This window comes from Scyliorhinus canicula, chromosome 13, assembly GCF_902713615.1.
Source record: "Scyliorhinus canicula chromosome 13, sScyCan1.1, whole genome shotgun sequence".
NCBI classification, from domain to species: Eukaryota; Metazoa; Chordata; class Chondrichthyes; order Carcharhiniformes; family Scyliorhinidae; genus Scyliorhinus; species Scyliorhinus canicula.
Genome location: NC_052158.1, coordinates 25,090,496 through 25,112,788, shown reverse-complemented (window position 1 = coordinate 25,112,788; position 22,293 = coordinate 25,090,496). Strand labels below are relative to the sequence as shown.

At 44.9% G+C, this 22,293-nt stretch overlaps 1 protein-coding gene across 1 annotated transcript in view; it reads right to left on the bottom strand.

Moving 5' to 3' along the window:
- LOC119976764 (spindle pole body component 110-like) overlaps positions 1-22,293 on the bottom strand; it is a 546,263-nt gene that overhangs the window by 176,337 nt on the left and 347,633 nt on the right. The window contains exons 32-35 of the mRNA XM_038817508.1: positions 12,415-12,441; positions 9,176-9,205; positions 4,954-4,971; positions 3,700-3,726 (exon numbers count right to left, since the gene is read on the bottom strand). Coding sequence (XP_038673436.1) covers positions 3,700-3,726; positions 4,954-4,971; positions 9,176-9,205; positions 12,415-12,441 — 102 coding nt within the window. The remainder of the gene's footprint in view (positions 1-3,699; positions 3,727-4,953; positions 4,972-9,175; positions 9,206-12,414; positions 12,442-22,293) is intronic.

Here is a 22,293-nt window from a genome sequence, read left to right as displayed (position 1 = left end):
ATCGAGGAGACACCATACGTTCTGTCAGATGTTGTTTGAACGTTCAAGGGCACATCAGCAACATATTAGTACATTGACTGGAATGATTTGATCATATATTCCACAGCATTGTCTGGGATGTTCTATTTCCCCATTGAAAATCTTGAACTGAGGGCGATGTGAAAGATGGGATTTCCTTGTAATGACCATAACATTTGCAATTTGAGAATATAATATCGATGATTTGCCATAATCCCTCACTATCTGTCTGTAATAGCAGTACCCACCCACCGTACTCACCTCACTGATAAAGAGATTGGTGAGCAGTGTCGTAAAAAATTCCACGACCTCTTCAGCGTGCCGGGGTGAGTTGGCACATAACAATTCCACGCACCCGTAACCCAACTCCGCCGGGGGGCATGGCCGAGCACCCACATTGCCCACGTTCCAACACCCCTGCCAGCCGCCATGGCCGGGTGCCCTGGCGACTGACGCCATCTTCAACCCAACCTCTGGGTTGTGTCAGAACGTCTAACCGTGCCGTTGTTTGTGTCTCCCCCTCTCCACGGTGAAAACCACACATAACCGCCAGGAGCGTGAGAAGACCTGAGGAGAACCAGCAGACCTGGGGCCCGCACCATGCCGGAGCAGAGGTGGCCCGGAGGAAAGGGAGGTGACCGAGGTGGAGGTCGGTGACGGGCGAGTAATTGAAACTCTTCTTAGTTAGGGATCCTATTGCCACATGTGTGCCTACCCCACACCCTGCTGAGCCCCCAAACGCACACCCCGCTCAGCCGACATCCCCTCACCGCCACCGCACACCTCAGCACACTCTCCCACACCCCCGTTGTACCTTCCAAACCATTGTGTCTTTAACCATTATATGGTGGATAAATGGCCACTCAAGTTGTTTAATCTGGCATGCAGCAACAGTGGTTAGCATTGTTGCTTCACAGCTCCATGGTCTCAGGTCCTAATCTTGCTTGGCTCGTTGTCTGTACAGAGTCTGAATGTTCTCCCTGTGTCTGCGTGTGTTTCCTCCAGCTGCTCTGGTTTCCTTCCACAACTCCCGTAAAACGTGTTGTTCGGTTGTTTGGATATTCTGATTTCTCCCTCTGTGTACCCGAACAAGCGCCGGAATGTGGTGACTGTGGGATTACCACAGTGGCGTCATTGCAGTGTTAATGTAAGCCTGTTTCTGACAATAAGATCATTATTATATAATGTGTGCCAGATGCTAGCGACCTGTGGTTTGGGGCAATGCGAAGACAAAACGATAATGCAGGAATAGAGACAGTGAGATACTTTTCAACAAAACGGAGTCGTTGCCAATAAGACACTAGACCATAAAAATAAAACGTTATCATTGTTATTAGCCATTTAGCACTTTGAAGAATATGTCCAACCAGACAATAAATAAAGATTAGTTGATAGGGACCTTAATACCATGCAATATTATTCCTTGGGATTTTATCATTACAACAGTTCAATGTTAAAATTGAACACATCCCCAGAAGGAATAGTGATAGTGGATGCTTTGTAGCGGGTTTAAGGGCTGACTCGTTACCAATGTACGAACATTAAAACGAACGTATCAAATGAGTATGTATGAATGGATAAGTGTTTGTACTTTGTGCCATGCATAACGCATAATTAAATGTCCATGTCCTCACATTGCATTGCATTCACGGAAGTTGGTATGTAAGAGCCCTTACTGTGATTCCCGTATTTCTTATTTAAGTTACATTGCGGATATTATTTTGATCCATTGATATTAAATAGCCACATACATTTATGTCGTGCAGTGGAAGTGACCATCTCAGACGTTGCAAAATCATACACTGTGCTTTGGACCTTCAACCTCTAAACAGAAAGCCCCCCGAGACATTTCGGCACCCGGGAGACTAGAAACATTTGTTTCGATTGGTTGGCTTGTGGCTACACAATTGGCTACTGTTATATTCTGCCGGGCTACAAGAGGTGATTGGGTCGTAACCGAATGGGATGGTTTTCAGAAAAGCCAGAAAACGGTAATCGGGAACTGGACGCAGATAAGAGCAGCTGCAAGTGTCTGTCTGCCTCCCTCTCGCTCTCTCCGGAATCATGCAAACTGCTGTCTTCTGAACGTGCAGAGTAGGGTTTGAGACATGGATGAATTTACAATCGTTACCACTAAAGACTAGAAGCAAACGTCGAATTGAATGCCTAGACTGAACAAAGGTGCACTGGAAGAGAACAATCTGAAAGTAAGAGGCTTATCATTTTGCTGTCATCATTAGCTCCACACCCATCTTTCTCCTCTGTGTTTGTTTGCTTGTGGTCTGTGTGGACGTGTGTCTCTGCCCGTGTGTGTCGAAGTTGGAAGCGAGTTAAGGAGCTGGCGCGGTTAGAAATTAGAGCATCACTCGATATATATTTGCTACACATTTAGTTATGGTTATTGTTAATATAAAAGTTAATTTTGATTAAATTTTAAAACATTATGTCTGTATTTATTTATTAACCATAGATCAAAGGCTTAAGTTTTTTTTTCAAAGGAGAATTTGTTAATTTCAATTCTGATGCGACTCCCGGTGTTTGTTGGCTGGAATTGACTGCTTACTAGCCCAGGGTGTTGTAACAATGCGACAACCATTATATAAACGACCTGACATGAGTTCCATTGAAAGTCATGACAATACAACTTTTCCAATAACGTAAAACCGACCGCTGGATCAGCTTTCCTGTTCAAACGCACAGTCAACTCCATGAGGTGTTTAAAAAGCCACTTCCTGGCGCAGTGGGTGTGTATTCTGAGAAAGCAGGATGTGCGATCGTAACGTTTCGTCTTCTCGCATCAGGAAAACATATCGCAGTATCCCCAGATCTTTAACTTAATTCATACATCAGAGACGCCCATGCTCAATATGTGTGTAGTCTTTTCTACTTGGCAGACTCGTTGCAATTTAAAATGTCCCAGTGAAGAGTTAACTTCCATCAATCTAACTAGCTGCAGTTATTCTCATGGTACATTCGCCATGGAAACACTATTCAGAGGCTAGACAACCGATCATCACACTCTTCCCATGTACTATAAATGGTCGTTAAGTTTTATAATTGTTATGCGTGCTAATGTTCCCCAATCGTTGCAAAAGGAAAAGTTTTGACCCCATGTGACCATTTTCATCAATGCCCACGAGGTCCTATTTTTCCGTCAGAATCGGGCACGGACTCTCCGGCCGTTGAGATACATTCTTCGGGCCGGCAGCGCAGCCCCGCTCGCCAGTTTGCGTAAACTGACCACGATGGGGAATCCTATTGCTAAGCGGCACGTTGCTTCGCCACAATGACGGGGCTCGGGAGGGCTCTGGAATATGTAGCCTATGACCTAGTTTGTACGAAAAACGATGAAGCATTTCTGCAGTCGACGCAAATTTCCTCAAGTAACGTCACTGCCTTACGTTTTGGCTGAATGGCCGATCGCCAGTTTCACAGTCTGCATATTATACCTTTCCAATTTTGTACAGGGCTGCATTTCCAGACAGAGAATTTGGCCCGGCCGTTCGTTGGCAGCGGGATTTGGGAGTACCAGTTAAAACCCGCTCACGCAGCTGGGGAGTCCATCGGCCGGAGAGCGTCGCAGCCGAGATTCCCGCCGCCTTCCAACCGCGGAAAATTCCGGAAAACTGATGATCCCGATTGTTTCACATTTCATTCTACAACATTAAAAAACACATTTACCTAACGTACTATCTTTCAATTTCTTTACTGCAAAATAAAAGAAAAGTTGGTGTCAGGCGCAAGATTTTATCATGCACTTTACCAATGTAAACAATATTGCTTAGATATTTATGACGAGCCAATTTTTCTGATGTGACAGACATTTTAAATATCGCTTAATGTGAGGGAAACAAAATAAAATTGAAGGCACAACATGTATATTCTTGAACACATTTCAATGGGAAATCTCATAGTTTTATGATTTTTTTCAGGAATTGAATAATGATGGACACGTATCGGTCGACTGATCAGACATATTAAAATTTATATAAATGTTTCTCGTTCTCAGTATTAGTTATCAAGTCATATTTAATTTGAAGTGCTAACACATTTTATCAAATCGGCCGCACACCAGGTGCCAATCTGGATGGTTCCTGAACGGGTTGGGTAATTTAGGATTAATGCTGCGTCCTAATTTGGATTTGCATCAACTGTGTTTGATGTTTGATGACAGATAGTGGATGGATCTTCAGAATTCACTGAAGGAACGGAAGACAATTCACTCTCTGGAATGTCAGGAATAAACTGAATATTATGAAACGTCAGCAATACTTATGCACATACTTCAAAAAAGGTAAGCATGGCAGCGAATTTAGGCCGAGAGTGGACATTTAGAAATTTAAGATTTGTCCCAAATCGATGTCCGAAACAACCCGACGAATATGATGCTTCAGCGTTGATGTACCCCTCTTCCAACAGATCACATGCTTCTGGTTAGATTGCGGTGTTGAAATAGTGTAATACACAGATTATGGCGATTGTACACAATAGACAGGGTGGACAAAGAGGCCACCAGTAGTTTATCAATGTTTGTTTGTCTTTGTGTTCCCAATTGAAGAGAAGGTAAACAAAGACATTGAGGCCTGATTTAACGGACAGCTAATGCACCATCTCGAAAGTTATAATGAGCACAGAGTTACACATATTTAGAAACACCCTATTTTATTTCCAGAAGTCTGAACCCTTGCACCTGCCGGACAGGGGCAGAAAATAGTGCATATTTTCAGTCATACGACAGGACAAGTAAAAACCGTGAATGCAAAATGAAATATAAATTGAATGGTTGAGAAATAAAATGCGACATATAACCCAATCTTAAGTCTAAGAAGCCAGTTGAATATCCGATGACAAAACTTCATAAACAATAATCCGAAATAACAGTTATTACTGTGCAAGGAACACTGTTAAAAATAGTACTGTCATTGTTTTGCTCACCATAGACCGCACAGCTCTCTGAGGAGTCAAAAGCTTAATATTGTTAATCGTGACAGATAATTCGGCAAAACCATATTGCCCCAGTTGTGAGCCCAGAATGATTTACAAGGCGGAGTAGTGGAATAAGAAAGTTTATTGATATTCAACATACCACCTTCGTAATGTTGTTTTTCATATCTGTACCTTTAAAATATATGTTCATGACCAAGATATACAGTACCAAAGAAAATTGTACGATTATCTGTGGAGCACATGTAAGTACGATTGAAATTTAAATAACAGCAGTGGCATATTTACTTAGCTTCGATGATGCTCAATATATTCCTACTCACTCTGCTTCCTGGAGCCATCCTGGTAAAACTTTCAGTAATTACAGTAATTGTGAAATTAAACAAGCGTGTTAAATTCAACTGATTTTCAGAATTCTACGGGTTACGTGTCAACGGAATTTTCATCGAAATGGAAATTAAAGGATGTATCATTTTCTTTGTGGAAATATACAGAAAATAAGCAGCTTCTGGTTAGGGGCTACTAATCATTCAGTTTATTTCATTTAAATTATATCTTTGTGATGACAACATGAATCCACGCCTCCCAGTTCCAAACGGTGTCCCTCCCAGATGAGGAAAAGTACCAATCAATAGTATTTGCAAAATATTCCAAGTCTAGTGCCAGTAGCCGTCTTCTTATTTATTGTTGTTACTAAATCAGTGATCCAGCCTCACAGACACCATTTCCTAATGTACCAAAAGTGTTGTATTCTGTCACTCTGCACACTCAAATCGGACTAAAGCGGACTAAAGTAGGTTTCTTATAGAAACAAACAGAGGAATTCATGATGAGGAAGGAATGAATGCCCTCCCAACTAAATGCACATTTTGGCTCTGTGTCCACAACGGAGAACACGAATTAAGCAGCGGAACTGCTCGGGGAAACAGGGTGACGTGAAGGGGGGGGGGGGGGGAACTGAAGGAAACCAGTATGCGCACGGTAATGGCGTCGGGTAAATTCATTGGATTGAATGCCAATAAATCCTCAGGACGCTCATTAATATTCTGGTGTATATTAGTAAGTTACCCTGAAAATAATGCATGCATTTATACGTAACTCCCAAGATTCTACAGACCCATAAACAATTCCTGTGTATTTGGGAACAGGTAATGCAAACCCACTTTATAAAAATGGACGTGGAGAGAAAACGGAATTATAAACCAATCAGTCCGTCGCCGGTAGTGGAGAAAACTCTGGAATTCACGATAAAAGAGTTAACAGCAGAGAACTTGGAAAATAGTGGCAGGTTCATACAGAGTCAGGATGGATTTACGAAAGGGATTGACTATTCTATTAGATTTCTTCGAAGCTGTAACTAGTAGAGTTGATGAGGAAAAGTCAGCCTATGTCGCTTCTGTGGACTTTTGAAAGGCTTGCGAAAATTTTCCACAACGAACATTAGCTTGTAAACTAAAAGCACATCTGATAGGGGGAAGTCTATTGAAATGGATTGTAAACTGATTGGTAGAGACGAAACAAATTGTAGGAAGAAGTCCAGTCTTCTTTTCCAAATGACAGGTAAGTACTACTGCAGTACCACAGGGACCAGCGCTTTGACTGCAGCCATTCGCAATAGGTAGTCATGATGGAGATGAGGGAAGCGAATGTAATATTCTCAGATTTTCTGATGCCACAAATCTAGGCAGGAGGGTAAGCTGTGAGAAGAATGCAGAGAGGCATTAGTGCGATCTGGGCATGTTGAGCTCATGGGTAAATGCCAGAAGCAGTAAAATGTGGATCTATGTCAGGATATCTACTTGGCAATAAAAAAGGCATATTTTTAGTTCTTTGGCTACAGATTGAGATGCGAATGTGCAACAAGAATAAATACCCTTGCACACTAGTCGCTGAAATTAAGCATGCAGGTGCAGCAGACGGTCTATGATGAAAATGGGTTGTTGGCTTTCATAGTGTCTGTATTCGAGTACAGGAGAATAAATGACTTTTTGAAATTTTGCACAGCCTTGGTGAGTCCAGAGCTGCAAAGATTCTATTTTCCCGGGTGCATGGGTCCTTCACTCGGATATTGCCAAGGAGTGGGAGTGTAGAATCCCACGTGTTTCCCTACAGCAAGCCTCCTGATGGCGGCGATATTGTCTTGTTCCATCGCATCGTTCCATAGTGGTTGTTTAGCACACTGGGCTATATCGCTGGCTTTGAAAGCAGACCAAGGCAGGCCAGCTGCACGTTCACAAAATGCCCGTAACAGCCTCCCCGAACAGACGCCGGAATGAGGCGAATAGGGGCTTTTCACAGTAACTTCATTGACGCCTACTCGTGACAATAAGCGATTTTCATTTTTCATTCTTTCATGTTTAATCCAACTGCCTGAGAATTGAGGTCGCAGTTTGAGGAAGGAGCTAGATATAACTCGCGCCGTTCAATTGATCAGTTACATGCTGGTGGGGCTGGTATGGGTTGGACAGACGGAAGCTGTAATAGGTTAGTGAGTTGGATAACCAACTATGACGATAATCAATGGCGAAGCAAACTCAAAGGGCCAAATGGCTTACTCCTGCTCCCACTTTCTATGGTCCTAGGATCCCAGCATGGTTCTTAATTGTTATCGAATTCACGCTAACGAATATACTGGTATCTCCGCCTGGTCGCTAAAGTGGCTGAAGCCGCTTTTTCTCTTCGTTTCAATAATTGACGATCTGCAATTTTATAGAGGGCAATGGGATTGAATATAGGGCGTAGAGTTTGCCTGACGTTCCGTTCTTTATAGTCTTTGTTTAATCCTGTCACATTTCCAAATTCATCCTCAATTGTTTGAGTTCAGAAATTGTTGTCAGTCACGAGACGAGAAATAAGAACATATCGTCACATGCCTGCAGGTCTTTGGGTTGCTTACCCATTCTACCTGTCTCGTACTGAACTGAGGTTTCCCTGATCGATTCTTGTACCAATTAATGCCTTTACTAAGCACAATCGTTTAAAATCGTAGAATAGCATCATAGAACCCCGACAATGCAGAAGGAGTCCAGTTGACCCATAAAGTCTGCACCCACCGTCTGAAAGAGCATCCTACCGAGGCACAATTCCGCGTCTGATCCATTGAACCTGACACAAATTAAGGGGAAATTTAGCATGGCTATTCCACCTAACCTGCATATATTTGCACCGTGCAAGAAAACTGGAGCAACGAGTTGATGTGAGAAAAATAGGCGAAGACAGTATATCAGGGGCGGGGTTCACCGTTCTCCGACACCACTTTTGTAATCAGTGATCGGACGGAGAATCCCTTTTGACGCGGGAATTGTGGGTGGCGCCTGTTTGATACAGGTTTTGTGTGCTCCACCCCCTCCAAAATGGTGTCATCTCACCGCGTGGCACATGCCATTGGGAAAACATTAGCGCGTCCATGAGGGCCTTCCCCCGTTGCTCCATCCCCAATGGGCCGAGTTCTCGACCGCGCAATTCACATTTGGCCTCAGTGGTTGGGAACAGAGCGTGGGGGCTGTGGCCTGTATCCAGTACCGCCGCAGTCAGGCAGGAGCATGCTGCTGTTGCGGGTGTGTGGAGGGGGAGGGGGGGGCGGGGTGGGAGCCCGCGAGGGCAAGGGGGACTGGTGGGGGGTGGCCAGTGGATGACCAGGGGGTCACTATGTGGCTGGTCGGGTCCGGTCAGGGCTAGCGCCATGTTCTGTGGTGCAACGGCTGCAGGTCTTCCCCGTTCCCAGACGCGGCGACGAACCCAGTTATTCTCCAGCCGCTTTTATCATGGGAGCTCGGGGTTTCATGGGGCGTGTCTGCTAGCCCCTTACTGGTCACAGGATCGGTGAGAGCACGGCGTCGACTTTGTTCAGTAAATCCACCACACAGCCTGCAAAACTGCAAATCCTGATTCCACATTCTCCCTTTTCCAGCTGAACAAACCCAAGTTCTGGAAATCAACAATATGTGACACATATTTACGACGCTTTCTAGCGTCAGAAGCTCCAGCATGATAATTAATGCCCTGCAGAATCACCAGTGATCTCTGATCTAAATCACTGCCCTGCGCTCCCTCGTTCCGAGAACTCGAGTGAAATGAACAACAGAAGAATGACGGATACATTTTAAGTGGAATTGACTATCGTTTAAGGGGCGCCTATTGGATCATGAGATTCAGATTTCACGAACGTATTGAACTATCATGACTAATACTTCGTGAATTGTTTGATTTTTACGTGGCGTCCCTTGTTGAAGTCTTTGGATTTCTGAAACAAAAAAATGTTAATATTCATTGAATCACTACAGTGCATACGGCATATTCGCACAGATTCCCTGATAGAACACCCGACAGAGGCCTCCTGTGTTTCGACACTAATCTAGACGTGCCGCTCGTTGGGAATTTCGGCGACAGGCGGGGCGACGAGTGGGAGTGGGGGGTGGTCCGGTGGTGGCGTGGGGCTGTCCAGCGTGGCCGTATTTGGTGGATCGGGTCTGTGTTTGGCTGAGACCATGTTGTGCAGCGCAAGCGCTGCAGGTTGTCGCTGTCCACATGCGGGCCAATGAGACTGGCAATTCTCTGGCCGTATACATCGTGAAGGCCGTGCGTTTTATGTGGCGCGATGTAGTCCCTCACTGGTCAGATTTTTGGTGGTGGATCCTCACTGCTTTTTCCCGCGCAAAACACCAGGGATCTTCCGGTCATCGCCCCAGAATAGGAGAATCAAGATCCGGTTGTACTGCCGAAATCCAGGTTGGCGTTAGATCCTTGTTGGCGGTGTGATCAGAGGTCTCACAGTCATGTTTGCTGCAGGATGCTAATGGTTGTATGCCTAAATGACTCACTTATATCCACCGCGAATCCAGCATCGGAGTTTCCAGCACCTCGCGATTCTCTGGTCCTCTGGGCCGAGAAGCACATTGGCAGGTTTCATAACAGGTATTGTTAAACGTGAAATTCACAAGGTGGGCCACGCCATTGCCCAATGGGGTAACTCCTTCAGGCAGCGCATCGAACGTCTTCCCGAGGCCCACTCTCCAACCTCATATATCAATACCTTCCCACCCCTGAATACCTGACTCAACTATCAGCCTCTGAGACCGGCTAAAACGGGAGAACCCCTTGAGGGACACCCTAAATAGGAGACTCCCTCAGGGACCCACGAAATAAGAACACCCCCAGAGGGAGGTCAGCACTAAAGGGATCCCTAATCGAGAACCCTAACTAATGAAATCCCCCACAGGGACGCCTGAACTAAAGAGGACCCCTAGAGACCCCCCTAACTAATGAAAACCTTCCAGTTTCCCGATAACTAAAGAGACGATCCAGAGGGACTCCCCAGCTTGGAGAACCCCAACAGAACACCATCCCCAACCAGAAAAGAGACTTCTCTTCGGAACAACAGAGCAGTCTGGACGGCGACAGAGAACATAATTAAAGTTGTAACACTCACTTGGAAGCACCACGTTTCCATGTCTGGAATGAGAACAGCTGTGACCTGTGTTTAAACCCCTCAGATCCTTTAGCGGCAATCAATTAGTTCATTTCTCGTAGAGGCCTGTGATGGATAACTGTCACAAACAGCTATGAACTTTTCCTCGTTCATCTATTTCACCGGAAGTGCTGCAACCACAATGTTTGGGGCAGCAGGGTAGCATGGTGGTTAGCATGAATGCTTCACAGCTCCAGGGTCCCAGGTTCGATTCCCGGCTGGGTCACTGTCTGTGTGGAGTTTGCACGTCCTCCCCCTGTGTGCGTGGGTTTCCTCCGGGTGCTCCGGTTTCCTCCCGCAGTCCAGAGATGTGCGGGTTAGGTGGATTGGCCATGCTAAATTGCCCGTAGTGTCCTAATAAATGTAAGGTTAGGGGGGGGAGGGTTGTTGGGTTACGGGTATAGGGTGGATACGTGGGTTTGAGTAGGGTGATCATGGCTCGGCACAACATTGAAGGCCGATGGGCCTGTTCTGTGCTGTACTGTTCTATGTTCTATATTTACAAACATCAACCGCGTCAATGTCCAGCTCAGCACGTCAACTCCCTCAGAGGTGAAACGGATGTGATTCGAATACTCTTGACTGACATTGATGTGGTCCAGGTGTGAAACATTCTGGTTACATCACTTCGAGCTAAGTAGACGATGAAGCAAGGTTCACCGCTGTTTTGTGGGAGACGTAAATCGTATCCCACTATGGCGCATGAATGAATATTTTTAGCCAAGGGAACTGTAGAGTTAAATCACAGCTGTTCTATTGCCATGAATGGACACGTTGTGTTTCCAGGTGAGTGTTACAGCTGTTATTTACTTCAGTGACCCTGTCTAGAATGCTCTATATCTTGCATTTACTGGTCTTTTTTCTTAGGTGTGGGGAATCTTTGGAAGGGGAGGGTGGAATTCTATTAGTGGATCCAACGGGGAACCGGAATACCTTTAGTTAAGGACTCTGGGCGTCACTTCAGATCGAGGGTCTCCGAGAGTGGGGTCTTTTAGTGAGAGGGTCTCTGGGGTGGTCCCTGGGGAGGGGCGGATAGTAAGTGGTGATTCCTGCAGAGGGAGAGGGGGGTTCCCTCTTTACGTTATCACGTGGGTGTCATACTATTTCGTGACTCCCTGGTGGAGATGCAAGTCACACTCGTACTTGGGGGCTGGTGGCGCCGGAATGTGGCGACTGGGGGCTTTTCACAGTAACTTCATTTGAAGCTTACTTGTGACAAAAAACGATTTTTTTTTCGTTTTGTTTTTGAATCCGGGTATGGGGGACGCTTTGCGATGCAGCGGGTGGGGATGCGAAGCGCTGATTTGCGGTTCGGGGGCGAGTGGCGGCGGTCGCGGTCAGCCGCGGCTGTCGGACCTCCTTCTGAAAATAACAGCCCGATAGCTTGAGTCCCTCTGGAATCCTTCTATTTCCGCTACATGCCTAAATGATTGTGTTCCAGCGGGATTACAAATCAGTAGTAATTCTTCCCCGTGGTAGATCGTGAATGGAAAACCCTGAACAATATATGAATTGTTTAATAAGAGAAATGGTTGTTTTTATCCAGAATCTAAATATTAAGGATAGTGGAAACAGGAAAATATGTTGAAAATGTACAGTTTTCGAAATGAATTTTCAAATCAGTAAGACTATAATTAAACAAGCACTGCTTCTTCATGAGGGGTCGGTCTATAGCCGTCTTTTGAAACAACGAATTCGGGTAAGTTTTCTCAATGCTCTTCAGTTTTGAAATTCAAGATGTCACCATGGAAAGCTCTGGTGAAAAATATGTATTGTGTAAGGAGCATTGAAGTCTGAAATTAGTCCCTTCTTTCCACTTCAATAATCAAAAGGAGTTTATAGAGAAAATAACACTATTTCAAACAGAAACTTGATATATTGTGATAGCAAACGTGTTCAGTTCATGCTGAATCGGTGTTTTTCTTTTTTAGGCGGTATTGAAAAAAACAGTTGGAGATGTATCATACTGCTCATTTTTTTTTTACCGTTTTCCTTGATGGCCCCGTCTTCCTCTGCAAAGTACGTATGCTCAGTTGATGCAACATTGAATGCAAATGTCGGCATCGAAATATTTCCAATATATTGTAGGTTTTGCAGCATCATTCTTTTGCAAATCACAATAAATATAGATGTTGGACATGCTAATAATAATACTCGCGTACTGTCACAAGTATGCTTCAATAACGTTACTGTGAAAAGACCCTAGTCTCCACTCTCTGGTGCCTGTTCAGTGAGGTCGATACGGTCGATACGGCCGATATGATGATTGAGAAACTGGGTCTAAACCCTGTTGCATTGTGGTATTTACTAAATTAAATTAATTTAAAATAAATTAGCAGGATCAGGGACAAATCGATTGTCACAGAACCCAACTGAAGGAAGTTGCTGACGATCTTCTGAAACCCGTCTATAACATCCGAACGACAGCACAGTTCTGAAACAGTCTAGCCCCTAATAGGCCATTGAAATCAATCACCCTGCAATAAAATAAATCTGATAAATAAACTTGATATGTCGCTTTGCATAGATAATTCAAGTGTTTAAGAGCAGAAGAAGGCCGGTGGAACTGGCAAAGAGTTAACCATCAACATCGAAAATGGGGAGCGCGGTTAAATGTGCGAGAAAAGAGACCGTTTCATACAGTCAATCTGATTGGTTTCATTCAATTACGTCGAAAACAACCCCCATGTATGTTCTGTCTCCCCAACAAGTCTGGCCCATCAGACCCTGTCGCGTCAAAAAGGGCTGTTGTATTCGTCATTGTTATATGATCCAGACTCCCTGATCAATTGGAGTATAAAGGACGACGGAGTAAGGCAGGAAAGTGGGCTGAGTGAGTGTCAGATCAGCCACGGTGATTCAATTGCAGAGCAAGAACGACGTCCGTTGAATATTTCTCTTTATATTTCTTGTTGTTGTTTGGTGCTTTTACATCTTGCGAAATAAGTAAAATATTCTGATCACCACTTACTGCCCTGCCGCTCAGAAGAATGAATAGACGTCGAACTTATCTTAGAAGAAGTAATAATGATGGAAAAGTGACACAATGGCATCTGAGTGGAAAAAAACATTCTCTGTCATCGAAAGTGGATCGCGGCCATCATTCTGAACCAAAGTGCCTGAATTCCCAAGCATGTCATTGACAACCGGGGCACCATCATGTGCTGAGGAGAGAACAAACTAGGAGGGGAAATTGAATCGATCTCGATCTCAGAAAACTCTATTGTCCAAATGCTTATCCCCATGTCTGTGTCAGCAAGAGGGAATTGCTGATTTGTCAATTTCGTGATGGAGACCGGTCTGCAGAGGGGAACCTTCAGTAATTAGCTCGCGGCTGAAATAAATGTTATTCATGAATGCTGTATTGAGTGCTGTCAGAACCTTTGGTCTCATGTCCTGACAGAAAATCACATTGATATTATCATCCACTCAGGGAGCAACCCTCGATCAGTGAGGAGTTGGAAAGGGGATTTAAAAACAAGTGCAAGACAAGAGTAAACGTACATCGCTAGATTTAAATTAAAAACGACAAATGCAATCTTGGGCAAGTTAATGCAAAATTTAAGGAATTCCCAGCACGTTTAGGCTTAAGCGGAAGAGGAAACTAATTTATCTTTTTAGTCAGTAAGTTTAAAACCGAGGCAATTATTCGAAATGCCGCTGAACTTGACATTTTGGGAAGTTTTTAACAGCAAGTTCGCAGCTCCATGCGGGACGTCCAAAATTTCGTTCCGTTTCTAATGGAGTAATGTCATGGTGTGCAGCCAATTGACTTCAGTGAGGTGCTGGAAGCTCCCAACTTAGCGTGTCGATGGATGGTCGCCTCAAGTGATGCTCGCGGTGCATTAGAATGGTCGCGGCTGACAACTCTGACGCCCTCTCTGGCTGACACGATTCTGGGGGTACCTGTGTCTCTGAACACGAGGACATCGATCCCGATTGCAGTCATTGACGAAGACGATCAGTTCTTGAATAGAAGGCTGCGGAAAAGATGACATAATGCAGGCGCCGACTTACTCCGACTTTTAGCCCTGCCTTCCTGCAAGGCCTCCCGCACGTTAATATATATTTCCCGGGACCCAAATGGGCACTCTCGTCCATCTGGCACACAAGCTTTAACTATGACAGGGAAGACAGTTATCATTCTTTGGGCCAGACGCATACACTATGTGAAGCACAATTTATTGTCTTCCCTGACAGTGTGGTGAGCATTGCGCATTCTCTATTATTACATTTCACATGAGGAGGATATTGCCGTTCCAGCCTCCCCGAACAGGTTCCGGAATATGGCGACTAGGGCATTTTACTGTAACTTCATTTGAAGCCTACTTGTGACAATAAGCGATTTTCATTTCATTTCATTCCATGTTGACAGCGTTTTGTGTCATGCGGCTCAGAGAGCCGCATCGATGTTAAGAGCCATGCCTCAATGATGAAACGTGCAGTCCGTTATTTAATACTGACGCCCAATAAGTCACTGGAGTGTCCCACCATTTAACGCTTGGACCCACAACAAATAGTTGTGTGTTCCATTTTTTGTTGAGGGGGAAATTACAAGTCATTTTATTTTGTACTTTCAGAAAGTAGAGAACAGGCGACAAGTTCAAAGCCGGATTAGGACCTAGGAAGATGACAAATGTTGAATGTCTATGTTGTGTCAAGTCGGTGTTGCACGCTGAGAAAACGGTGCGCTACCCGGGCACTTCAGAGAGGGGGCCGATTAGAGAGGAATGCGCTCAGTGGCTCGCAAACCCTTTGTTCGGTAATTGTGCATTATTAATTAAACTCAAGACACACTGAAGAAGCCAATTAATGTTCTTAAAGTGGACAGAGGAGGCCAGCCAAATACCGATGCAGTTCCTGAGCTCAACTGCTGGACAGATAACGTGTCTCTTTCGATATCAGAAAGGGAAATCGCTGACGTAATAGGACAGGCATTCCGCAGTCAGCGCACAGATCTCCAGACGACAGAGAAATCTAATCCGGCCACATTGGCTACAAATTCTGTAGCGCGTGAGTTTCGCAAATCCTCCACAGGGCAATGGGGAACTTTAATCCAGCTAAAATGCACCACGCCTGCACGTGAGTGCGGAATTTCGTCCAGTACTGCATGTCATCGTCTAATCTTTTATCTCTGTTCCACTTCTTTGAAAGCTGAGATGAAACAATTGCAGAGATCCAAATACATGAAAAGGTGGGAATAGCTGGGTATACGGGTTCAAATACATGAATAAAATGGGAATAATTGGACAAGGACCCCGGCAGTGTCGAAGATTTTAGTTTGGACGGACAGCATGGTCGGCGCAGGCATGGAGGGCTGAAGGACCTGTTCCTGTGCTCACTTTTCTTTGCTCTTTGCTCTTTGTTCTTTGTATCTTTCACTGTGTACTTGTTATCCGTAAACCAGCAAGGTATTAGAAGTGTCCAATGAGAAGGAATGCAGAAGTTAGGCCGTGCGTGTGAGTTGGATGGTGGGTTCTTGGTGAGGAGGGTCGGGGAAGGCCTTTCTCAGGTTGTGGGTCGCCTTTACCGACTCCCTGTCAGTGAAAGTATCCGATCCAGTGTGTGGAACGAAGGAAGAAGTATTTGCGCCTCTTGAATAGCCAAGAGTTTTGGCGTGCCTTTCTGGTTACAGGCTGACAGAAAAGACAGAAAAGGTCCTCCAAGTGTATCAGAGAATCACTGCAGTGCTGAATTGAGGCCATTCGGCCAAGCAAGTCTGCACCTACCCTCTGAAAGAGCACCCTGTCTGGGCCCACGCTCCCACCCCATAACCAATCCAGGAACTGTTCCTCACCTTTCGGACACTAAGGGGTAATTTAGCGTGGCCCATTCACCTAATGTTTACATCGTTGAACCGTTGGAGGATACCAAAGACCCCGGTGGAAACCCATGCATACATGTGGAGAACGTTCAACCTATACGTGGAGACTCGAGGCTGAATTGAACACAGGACCGTGGCGCTGTGAAGCTTCCGTGCTAAACAAGCCACGATACTGAATTTTCAGTTTTCACTGTCTCTTCAAGTCCACATACATCACAGGCGGAGGTGTTCACGCATCAGAGTTAAGAGCACGGGAGAGCTCAAACCAACGTGGCGTTTACTGGCATTTTGTTTTGCAGTGGTAAAGGTACGTATATTTGTATTTTATTTTACTGTTAAGAGGACATCACTGGCTGAGCCAGTATCAACTACCCTGCCCCAATGGCCCCATAATTGCCCTTGAATGTCTTGCTGGGTCTTTTGTATCAACCACATTGCTGTGGATCTGGAATCACATTTCGTACAGACAAGGTAAGGATGGTAGACTCCTGTCCTTAATTGTTTCGATATTGGTTTCCTGGTCATCATTACACCTTTATGTGCAGATTTTTTTGATTCAAGTTTCGTCATCTGCCACCGTCGGATTCGAACCCGGGTCCCCAAAGCATCACCCTCGATCTTTGGATTCTTAGTCCAGTGACGTAACCTCAAATCTGGTGCTGCTTGTAAATCGTTCACTGACTTTCATCGATACAAAACTTCCAATATTCATTAAATCTGATTGTGTTTTCCTAACCTTTGTCAAGACTTGATAATTGTTAAAATCTAGAGACTCAAATCATCTTATCACTCGATACGTATATTTTGGGAAATGAACATCCTGAACCTGTGGAGGTCTGAGTCAGTGGATATACTCGGGAATTTTAAAAACTTCATACTTCCATAACTGACGATCCTAATCGTCCTTGGAACCACCGCCCGGCATGATCCCCTAGTTTTTCAGCCCAGTCCCGCCAGTGTCGAGACGACACAAATATCCGACCCACCATGCAACCATGTGAATTAGTTCGCTACCTGACTCCCTATCTGTTCCTTTTCCAGCTGACAATGAGGGAAATTCTGAGGAGGAAGAAAAATGAAGCATATGTTAATTGGCTCTCCGTTTATGACTGCATCTCCTTAACAAATTTTGGGAGATGAACTCCTCAATCCCAGTCCCACACCGGTAACACAACTACATTCTAAGCCCAAATGACTGTACAAGCACAAAGCACGTGACTGTCAAGTGACGACAAAGCTCCTCACAACCAACATCACTCGCATCGACGCACCCTCAGTGATGCCAAGACCCAACCATCTCTTGACTACCAGACCACTTCAAACCCCGGCGACTCGACTACAGCCACACTCTCAGCTCGACTCATTCTAACCACCTGATCATGCATGGATCACCCTATTACCTGCTTACTAAAGCCAACTTGCTGTACATCATCATCCACACAGGCAAGCAACGAGCCCAGGTCTACTTTAACGACTCAACCATCTGGAAACAGTCAGACCAAGACTCGTTAAAACTCAAATCCTTGACTCTTTCTTAAATCGCACAATTGCCCTCGCCACACACGTTCATTGATAATCCGTCAATCACCCGGACACCATAAATTAATTATCATAACGCCCTCCTGCCAATGCAACGCGATATGGTGCTTACATCCTTTCCCAACTGTGCGCCTATCTGTTGAGCAACATACGAACCTCATCCACAAAACCACCTGTCCACTTTCCCAACTACCCAATCACCTGGGTTGTCGACAAATACCGATACAACAATTCACCTGAGTTCCAGTCCACATGAAAGTAGGCAAACGACTCAACAAGCGACGCATGCCATCCACTTACTGAACTACGAACTCACCAGGCACAACCAGCTCAAACACGTAACTACGTAACCACATAAGCCACCGACACATCTACACACCTCAATCGCCTAACCAACAACCCACCTTATCTATATACCCGATAAGCACCCTCTCATCTTCCAAATAAAATCTCACCACGCACGCAACTAACTCTATCACCGACATTTCTACATACCTAGTACCCAATACACATACCACCTTCTGATTCGCCTCTAATACATCGACAGTTATCCATGTTTCCTTGTTCCTCTTACCACAGGTACTGACGTAACCAGCTCATATTCTACACAGGCACCTGCAATTTCAAATACCGTTTTGCCATATTACCCACGCACCTACCTACCTCAGTAATCGTTTTTTAAATACTTGTTTTTTGCAATAAACGGGCACTTCAGTGCCAATCAATCTAACCTGTACATTTTTGGGTTGTGGGAGTGAAACCATTCAGACTCGTGAAGTGGGAGATGTGTAAACTCCACACAAAGAATAACCCGGCCCGGTATCGAACCTAGGCCCTCAGCGCCGAAGGCAGCAGTGCTAACCACTGCGCCACCGTGACGCCCGGATACCACACTCATGTATCTAACTATCTTACCAGCTTCCCACCCGCTTACATATCTACTCACCAACGTGATCAGCAAACCTATGCATCCCACCCACAGTGCGATGTAGCCAGTTTCCTACCTCCCAGAAGCAGCCGCCAACCCCCATCACCCAACGTAAAAATCCGCCTAATCACATCAACCAGCCGCCATGCACCACCAAGTTCCGTACCCAACTTCCTGTCCAGCTATCTCCCGACAGACATACATTCTTAAGACTTCGCCCAACTTGCCAATTTATGAAATCTACTCAACTAAACTCTGCACTAGATTATCCAATTAGCTGAACATGATTTCTCACTCTGCTGCCGACGCAGGCACTGAATACACCTTCCCCATTACCTACAAATCTGTCAATCTGCACAACTATTTTCACCAACAGCCAGACTCCAGACTCGCAACTTTATCTCCCTTCTTTCTCCACAGCTGTTGCGAGACCTGTTGAGATTGTCAAGTATTTTGTGTTTTTTTTTTCAGATTCCAGCACCGCAATAATTTGCTTTTATCTAATGTTACCTCTTGCCCATCTCACACAATCGCCCACTTGCACAGTTATCAACCATCAACTTTTAAATGTCCACGGATGATCCCCAAAACGGAAGTACTTAATTTATCAATCTGGAATTATCCTTGTATATTACCCGTGTAGCAAAGCAAACCAGTTATCCACGTTGCCCACTTCGTCATATTGTCTCATTTCCGACCAAGATATCTAGATCAGCACCTTTTGGGAAACTTGGTTGAGAGTTATTTTCACTGAATTAGCAATTCAGAAAACCACGGCAATGCTTTGGGTACATAGGTTTGCAATCCAACGTGGCAGCTCATGAAATTCAAATTCAGTAAACAAAGCTGGTTTAGCTCACAAGGCTAAATCGCTGTCTTTTAAAGCAGACCAAGCGGGCCAGCAGCACGGTTCGATTCCCGTACCAGCCTCCCCGGACAGGCGCCGGAACGTGGCGACTAGGGGCTTTTCACAGTAACTTCATTGAAGCCTACTCGTGACAATAAGCGATTTTCATTTTCATATGTTTTTAAACGTGTAACGATGACAGTTAAACCTTTGCCTATTTAATTATCGTGAAAATCAACTGGTTCACTATTGCCTTTTAGAGAAGTCAATCTGCCATTCGCACATGGTCTGGCCTATCTGCAACTCCAGATGTACAGCGACGTGGTTCCTGTTAAATGTCCTTCTAAAACAATTCAGTTCAAGGACAATTAGTGATGGGTCCAGTCAGAAGTGAGCACACCCTGTGAATGTTTTCAAAACATTGCCGACCCAATTCGACGACCTCAGCAACCATCAACGTACGGGGCACATTCGGCTAATGTACACACATACCAAAATACCCAGCTCTTAACCTACCCATATAAGAACGACGTTCAGACTGCCCTACTCACTGACGATAAACATCTAACGGACTGACAAACTCACCACGTTTTCAGTTTGGCAGCCACCTGGTAATATATTCACTCGACAAATCAGCCGAAACACAGGTCATCTACTATCCACATATCTGCAAACTCACACATTCAACACGCTCAACTGAACCACCTCGCCGTTGATCCACTTTCCCATCTGCATACGTATCTAATCACATATCATTTTTCACACCGAAGGTTCTTATCCATCTGCACACCGACATACCGTCCAAACCAGCCAGTTCCCCATTTCTCCAACATACCATATCTAGGTAAATAGCTTCACTACTTAGCCCAGACACCGAGGTACGTCCGTTTCCTTGAGCATGTACGCCACCACATACATATTATTCTCCGACACAGTGGACTGTGCATTTTCCTACTACCAACAAAGCGATGTATCCAACTACAGACTTAACCAACTCCCGAGCTCATTCAGATTTGCAACCACCAACACAGCCATTTCACACTATACCAGTACGCACATTCTAACTATCCACTCATCAAACTTACCAACCTCACTGTTTATTAATCTACGTACGGAAACTTTTTTCTCCAATATTACCATGATGCACACACACTGACAAATCCAATTACCAGCAGACGTTCTTAGATATTGAAATATCTTACCTATCTACCTACTGGATCCAGCAAATCACAAGGCCAACTCATGTATCTACCTAAATACCCATTACTCAAAGTGCATCTCCTGCATACCTACCTGCCAAAATCACCTGCTCAACACATCCACCTATTCATCGACCAACCTGTCACGCTCATCGTGCAAGTCACCTCACTCAAATGTCCGCGCTCCCAGCAATCTCTCCACAAAACACAATCACATAAACTACCAACATTGTAACTTAAGCATAAAGCACAAAGCTACCAATGCACGTCAAGCTTTAGCCTCCAGGCAAATACATCCATCCTTACGCACCACTTACGGAGACACCAACCTTCATTACCCACCCCACCCGCCTTACCTGAACCCACCCGACCCACTTACCAAAGTGATCCAACTTAATTAGCTCTTGAATTAATCACATCTCCAACCTACCTTCCCATCCACTCAACTACCTATTGGCTTCTATCTGACAAACACATACACCAACAGAAACACATTCCTACTCACCCAACCTAAACATATACACATCTAGCCACGGTAGCTGACAATCTCACCATGTATACCGAATACACACAAGCCTGTCTTCCTAGCTGTCCAACAAGCCATCTCTTCACGCTTCACAAAACACGCATATAAAGATTTTACACGTCCCATCGATGAACCTACGCACTCCACAAACGCATCAACACAACCAGTAGCCCAAATTCGTTGGACCATCGAAAATTATAGGCATACCGTCTCACGTAGCCGCCGCACCCACCAGTCCCCCACCTAGTCACATCATCCATATATCCGCTTGCCCACCACGTACAGCTAACTATTTCATGCACAACTCATATTCTTACGTATTTTCCTGATCCATCTATCCAGCTTGCTATCTCACCTAAACACGTATCATAGCCACGTAGCTCTCTAGACATCTACAGAGAATCCCACTCGCACACCATATCTATCGAAGTAGGAACCACTGGCCCATGTAAACCAAATGCCTAGGTTGCTGATGCCACACGACGGCATGATCCGCATACAAATTCACGAGGATTGCCCTCTCGTACAGCTATTGGCTTCACAAAACTCTCTGGATACACCCATATACCCACGTCACACACCTGTCCATATCTCACCTAAGATCGTAGCCAGTTGAAACGTAAGGCACATGCCCATCCAACTACTAATATACCTGAAGTACATCTCACCATCTTCCGCACTTGTACAATGCACACACCTGTACAAAAACGTACCTACCCAACAAATCCACATCGCAACTATCTCACCCATCTAACCACCTAAAGGTTCATCGACCGTACACTAATTTACTCACTTATCCACAATTCCATTTCTCATCTGCCCACCTCTTCGGTTCAATGCCCATCTCAAACACCCACCTCAGCTAACTACAGTAAGACCATTCTATCAAGATCAACCAACTAGAAACCTAAGGTTTTCACCCAGCTCTTTTTCAGCCAACTTGCCAAAACAGGTAGCCATCTATCCATTACTCTGTACTACCCAATCATACGCTTTACCAG